The 7,302-nt window shown below is 33.0% G+C and overlaps 1 protein-coding gene across 1 annotated transcript; it reads right to left on the reverse strand.

Moving 5' to 3' along the window:
* Positions 1-340: 340 nt before the first annotated feature.
* Positions 341-4,995, reverse strand: LOC112712168 (uncharacterized protein At4g15970). The gene is made up of 5 exons (XM_025764981.3): positions 4,595-4,995; positions 4,198-4,461; positions 2,696-3,058; positions 1,361-1,842; positions 341-1,234 (listed from the first exon to the last, which is right to left on the reverse strand). The coding sequence occupies exons 2-5, from the start codon at positions 4,378-4,380 to the stop codon at positions 1,180-1,182; spliced, it is 1,083 nt and encodes a 360-aa protein (XP_025620766.1). The 5' UTR covers positions 4,381-4,461; positions 4,595-4,995; the 3' UTR covers positions 341-1,179.
* Positions 4,996-7,302: the final 2,307 nt, after the last annotated feature.

A 7,302-nucleotide genomic window follows, 5' to 3' on the forward strand; every position in this document is an offset into this window, starting at 1 on the left:
TATAAAATTTTTGTAGAAAAAATAAAAGTTTGAAGTTTCAAATTAGATATATAAAAACAGAACCTTTATATTTTTTCTAAAGACACTTATCACCAAAATTCTAACAAAAATTAGAACCTTTATCAAAATAAATAAATAGATCCTAAATAATGTAAACGAGAGCTAAAAGAAAGTTTAATTTCTAAACAGCCTTAAAGATGTACATGTTTCCTTGAGACTAAAATTAAGATTAGAGAATTAAGACTGAATATTGTATTTGGTGATCAAAATTAAAATTAAAATTTTAGTTTCAAATAATTTTTTTAAAAATATTTTTATTTAATTTTTTAAATTCTAAATCTACATTTTAATTTTTATATTTATCTTAAAATAAATATGATAATAAAACATAACTCAAATCTGTACATTTTACCACAAACAATAAAAAAAACTGTCTCTCAATATCTGTATCCCAATGTGTCTCGATCTCAACCTCCTTTCCAACCCTGTCTAACAAAAACCTAGTCAGTCAGTCCCGATATCTTTTCTTCGAAACACATTTTTAGTTGGTTTCCTGATAAATATTATCCCTCCAGGAGCGCCAGGGTTTAAAGGCCAATTCAATTTGGCCTAAACGATTGACTGGATCATTAACAGCAAGATTAGTAAGTAGTAACTAGAGTTACAAAGCAAAGGAACGGAAGCAGGGGAAAAGGTTCAAGGCAGATGGGAGAAGAAAACGGAGGGAAGGGGGAAAACACGGGAATCTGTAACCGACATCATCTTCTCCAACTCTAATATGGCCCCCTAGACTAGACTTTCTCATTTCCAATTTCTCAAAATAAGTGTGATTTTTCCAAAAGTAAAAAAGACACTTGATTTAAAAAGAAGAAAGTAGTTTGAGAATTAGAGGTCGCTTGGGTTTCTCGGAGATAGGGGAAACTAGTTAAACACGTGCACAAGATTGCGTTAAGCACAGAAATTTCCCACCTGGAAACACGTCCAATCAATGAATTGAACAACATGTTGCAACTTTCATATTGCCTATATGCTTTTAGTTGGAGTGATACTTCACTTAAAGAGTTCTAGCAAAACTGATTTTTCCTACTCATACCTATATCTAACCTTTAATCCTTGAGAACTCTGAACTTCCACCTGTACACGTGAGAAATGTAACGCATGCAATCGAACTGATGCACTTCAACCTTGAACATTCTTCTCTGGTGTACCATTGAGTTTGAAGATAGCTTCAATGCTGAGAAGAAATTTTACACCAGTAAGAGCACATTAAAGAAAGGAAAAGAGACAAAGACTAGTTCCAGAATAGTAAGCTGAAAACAAGGTAAGGTTATGAATAGAAAGGCTTGAGTATACGGCCAACCTGCATTTCTGAGGAGCCCTCCAGGAAACAACAGACAATCTCTTCAAACTTGGAGGCAAAGACAAATAATGTTTCCAATCCTGAAGCATAATTCTGAGATCGTAAAGCTTGTTTTCCATACCAATGCAACAATTTGCGTGCATTGTACAAACTTGATTTAGATCCCTACTTGGTTCACAAAGGCCACCAAAATTAGTTGTATCTAAGAATTTCATCTTTAGTCCGATATCAGAAATGAATGGGTGAACTTTGATGAAATTGAGGACATCTTGGTCATGGTATCCAGGATAGGTTGTCCGTGACGAGTACCAGAATTTGTAAAACTCTATTGACCTATTATTGGACCTTACAAAGTTGAACCCTCCATTGGGTCTGTTCTGTACATCATCGAAGGTACCTGTGAAATGATCACACGCTACCTGGAAGTCTGCATCAAGGTGAAACCTTGGGAAAGGGTCTCTAAACCACATGACATCAACGTCCTGTAAGAGGAACACAAGCATCTAATTTAGACACCTTAGAAATGTATATACATAGGTTTAGAAAACATCAAATACATACTGGATCTTTTCTGTCATGTCATGAATTGAGAAAAAATTAGAAGGCAGGAAGATATAACATACTAAAAACCATGAATGCACTTTGTTGCAGAAAACTATGTACTGATATACTTTCTTCTATCAGTTGGGTTCTAATTTGGTAAACTCAAAGGACTTTTGATAAAGTATAATATTATTGTTACATCTAATAATATTATTGATTCAATAAAGTTAGATGCAGGTATATAGTTTCAGAAAACATAAATATTTGTTGCATCTTTAACTGTGATGTCTGGAGCTGCAAAAAAATTAGAAGGTGGGAAAAGGGAAATTGCCATTCTAAAATTCTTCATATCATTAGTAACTGAGGAAGAGTACTGCTGCAAGATGATTTACATGGAAAAAATGAACTCCTAGTTTGTGCATAACCACCATTTTAAAATGTTATAATTCCCTATCAAACCAAATAGAGAAAATTGCAGCATACTTGTACCTAGCCTAAAAGATCAATACAACAATATGCATTTGTATTTCTGCAATCAATATATTATTTACTTGAAAAAATGCCAACCTAACTCATAACAGGGTTCCAAATTCAACTAATAAATAACCATTCCAGATTACATCATTCATGTAACAAAGAAACCTCCCCATTGAGCATTAGTTGTTGTCTTTTGAAGAAAACCAACTGCAAAATTGATGAGCATCACAACTCCGGGAAAATTTTTACGTCTGTTAGGATTTAAGCCAAGCAATCTTGAGCGTGAAGATGTTAGTGATAGGATATAAAACTTACCGTGAACACAAAATTGTACCCCATTTCAAGAACAGAGCGGAGAAAATCGATCCTTCTCCACATCATCTTCAGGTATTTAGGAGTCATAAAGAATGCTTCTTCATGAAAGTCAGCTTCGGTATCAAGAGAAAAGCAATGGGAGTGTATAGCTTGACAGCGTGCAAACGCCTTTTGATCCAATGCAATGATAACCAAATGGTTTAAAAGCCTACGGGTACGGTCTCCTATTTTAAAGCTCTCAAGGAAAAGATCAACGAGTGAATTTGGAGCTGCCCATGCTTCATTTAACGTGGTCAAGATAACCGTTTTGTCCTTCATTGCCGCATCATTGAGGATCTTTCCAAGTGGATATTCATTCTTTGTCTGCAGAAGAATCAATTCAAAATTAATGAAGAACACGGTTACCGTTCCATGGAAAAGTTGGCATAAATAAACAACCATAAGTACTAATGAAACTAAATTAGTACTCCAATAGGAGATTCAGTTTAACATTTTCATGGTAGGACTCTCTTTGATCGCAATACAAAGGTATAAAAAAACGTAAAAACACCGACACTGCTAGCAGAGAGCAATGTATCCACATTTTTGCTACACTCACCGAAAATTCACCATTATCAACGAATCAACAAATTAAAGGCAACTAGAATTTAATATCATTAAACCACCAATCAACATATAATGTTTCTAGATTATGTTAATGGCGACAATTTTTCTTCAATTTTCCAGTATAAATAATATAAACATTGCATGAGGAATACGTGCAGAACTTACCAGCTCAAGGCAAACTTGGTGAACCAGAATATCAATTTACTTCCTTAGACTACTAAACATCCTGCTATTCAACATGCAGAGCTTCTTTCTTTCGTTTATTTTCTTTTCCTTTTTTTTTTCCGCTTTCAACATACAGATATTTCTATACAAGTACAGTATCTAATTCTCCAACATTGAACATTCCTAAAACATTTTTTCCCTAATACTTTCGCAAATATCCAATCGAACAAAATTATTTATCCGATTGCTGCTGTACTTCATTATTTCTGCTTTCAAAATTCCTCACTCAGATTGCTAAAGAACTTGCAAATATAACAAGTACTGATTCTTTAATAACACATTTAGTCGAAAACAATACAAGCTACTCAGGATAAATTTTCGCAAATCAACGCCGTCTCATTCTATATTTCAAGGTAAAATACAATTTAAAAAACACAATGTCCAGAATATTTGATGAAAATTCTCAAGTCAAGTACAGATAAAATTGAATTTAAATCAGTTCGAATTGAGGAAGCTCAATGCGCATAGGCATATCAACAAACACGAGCCAGCACAGCGAAACTACGCACTTCCAATTTTCAAATACGTCCACAGTAGAAATTAAAGTTCACATTGCTTTAAATAAGGCAAACAACGCAATAAAAGATTACAAACGCTGTAAATGCAAGAGAACATAGAAACCGTGAGTAACACAAGAGAGAACACGAAGCAGGAAACTTAAAGGAACTTACCGCCACGGGATCCGTGGACGCCGACGGAAAAATGCTCGGAAAACTAGACAGAGGATAAGAGGAGAAGAAATGGTAGGATTCGACATCTCTGATGAGAACCAAGCATGAGAGAGAAACAGTGGCGAAGAGGAGCGCAACGGCGAGTGCTCGCCGGAGGTGGAGGACTTTAGCCTCCGGCCACATTTCGGCGGCGGAATCACCGACAGCGAAGAGGCGCGTCGTTGCCGTTGGAAACAGTCTCCGGCGAGAATGAAGATGTCGTAGCTGACGTCATCATCGCGTTCGGTGGAGAGAGAGAGAGAGAGAGAGAGAGAGAAAGAGAGAGGAGTTAGAGTTCTAAGAGTGCATGGAAATGAAAACGAATGAAAATGGAAGAAGCTAAGCTAAAGATAGTAACAATAGTGATGAAAGAAGTGTGCAAGTTGAAAAATCGAGATTCGAGGCAAATCTGTTACGAACGCGGAACGCATACTCTCTCACGTTCCTGCTGTGTGATGTGACGTGAGTAGTGTGAGAAACTGAGGTGAGGTTTGAACTTTGATGCTCTCAATTTGTTACCATTTTTAACTGCCGGCCGACGTGGAATTTTCTCCCTTCTAAATAAAAATTGACTTAATCTAAACTTTGTGCTGCTTTGAATTCGATTGTGGAGACTAGAGAGCTTTCATTTCACCACCAAAATATAATAAGAATATAGAATATTTTTCCTGTTTACGTAATGTTTGTCCTTGCTCCTTTAATCCTTACTCGGTTGTGTTAGCTGATGAGTCAATCCAGGGGGCGATAAAAGAAGATGACGGCCGACGCAATGACGTAATACGGTAATACCCAATCTGAATAATGTTCGGTTTCAAAGGAGGTTTGGTCCTCCGCCAAAAAAGGTGGTTTCTTGAGGGGTTTATTTTTCATTTTTTGTTTTTGATATGGAAGTGGTAATGATATTTTTTTTAAAATGTGACATATTGAAGTGTTATTTTCAAATGTAGAATCGTTTAATTAGAAAAGTAAAGATCTGACCGTCTGATTTGTTAGATGTATAGAAATCGAACTCTTTGATTTATGTATTTTTTACAATTTTAAAATATATTAAAAATTACAATGTTATGATATATTATTACTTTTACTTTTATAAAAAAAATATTTTTTTTAAATGATAGTTAAATACTCTAATCAAGGTGATTTTTTTTAATAAAAAAATATATATACTTTTTGTGTCATTTATTTTGGCAGATTTAGATTAGTTTTTATTTTATTAATATTTTTAATTTTAAATTAAAAATAAAAATAAAAATAAATATATAATAACATTAGGGATGTCAAAAAAATTTGCACCCGTATGAATTACCCGCAACAGGAAGATTAAGAGAGACCCGTAAAATTTCTATAAAGATGGAAATCCATCTTTGTGAATAAATAGAAAAATTTTTGCAAAGAAAAATTTAGTTAAATGCTCTTTTATATATATAAATTGTGTAAGTAATTTTAATTCTTTCTACCAATAATAATAAATAATTGTTATTATTGTTTTGTTAAAATATTGTATTTTATTTTATTTTGATTTATTTGTTGAAGATTTTGTGTATATTGGTTATACTAAATTTGCATTTGAATGATGCTTAATTTGATAGATTTGGTTAAATTATATTAGATTTTATTGTGATTGTATTAGATTTTTTTTAAAAAAATCAAGTTTAACATCTACGGATATCAAGTTACCAATAAACATCCGCTTTTTATGTGATGAAAAATAAATGAAAATATGTGCTAAAAATATAATAGAGGCAACAAACATTTTACTACACGGGAATAGAGACGGAAGAAAAATTTCGGGCCAAAAGAAACTCATTTTCATTCTTATTGTGCCAAAAATTTAGAATAAATGGTCGATGTAAAAAAGAATTCAATGATTAAAATCGAAGATCATATATGCATGAAACACACCATGGTTGAAGAACATAAGAGGTTAGACTTGATGGTCAAGTTATCTTATCTTAGCTGTGCATGTTCACTTAAAGTTCAAGATTACTTGGGGTCCAAATTTGTTTGAGGTCCAAAACTATTTGAAGTGCAAGTTTACTTGAAGTCTAAGGTTATGTCAATTAGTTTAGAATTTTTTTCTCTATAAATATGATTAGTAATTTCAATAAGCTACGAGAGCTTTTATTCATTCACACACTCACTCACTCTAAAAATTTCTAGTCACACTAATGCCGGAAACAAGAGTTACGAGTCCATGTAAGTATTGGGAGACTCCATTTTTATTTCAGTCATTTTTATTTCTGTGTTTTTCTTTTCTGTTATTTAAATTCTGTCATTTTCATTCAAGCACTTGTCAATTTCTGCACATCTTAATATAAGTCTTGTAATTTTCATTTCTTTATTTTTTGCACTTGTTCTTTCTTACTTCTACCTTTTATAATTATTTTTGTTTTTATACTTTTATTGGGTATGATCTCTAAATCTTAAGAGCAACCCACAAAAAGGAGTCGTATCTGCTCCTCGAATTGAGATCTTGATACAAGCTTATAGGGGTGTAAATGTGTAATCGGTTCGATTTGGTTAGCGGTTTTGGACCAAAAACCAACCGATCTACCTGTTTAGTTCTCTGATAACACCAACCATTCGGTTTGCTGTTTGTGACACAACCGAACTGAACCAATAGCGGTTTGGTTCGGTCGGTTTTTTTATTTTTTTAAAACTAACAAACAGAATTTAAATGGGCATAAAATGAAGTTTAAAACAACCAATAAACTAAAATAACAAGAGTACATCACATCCAAATTTAATACCATTTCAATTTGTCCCAACAATTAAACATAAAAACAAAGACAATTAGAAATATCTAACAAACAAGAAAAATAAATACACTTTAAAACTAAATAAAATCCAAAATAGTCACCATGTTAATCTGAATCCACACCAGATTCATCATCATTTTCTCCGGTTGGTGCAATTTTTACAAAAATAAAACAAAAAAAATCAATATAGATTATAAATTATAAACATAAGCTATGAAAGGAACTTTAAATTTCTATTTTGCATCCCTAATTCAAATTTCTCAAACTTCTCAATAAGTTTCTCAAAATCAGTGCTTATTGGAGAAGC

Source organism: Arachis hypogaea, chromosome 9 (genome assembly GCF_003086295.3).
Source record: "Arachis hypogaea cultivar Tifrunner chromosome 9, arahy.Tifrunner.gnm2.J5K5, whole genome shotgun sequence".
Taxonomy (NCBI): domain Eukaryota; kingdom Viridiplantae; phylum Streptophyta; class Magnoliopsida; order Fabales; family Fabaceae; genus Arachis; species Arachis hypogaea.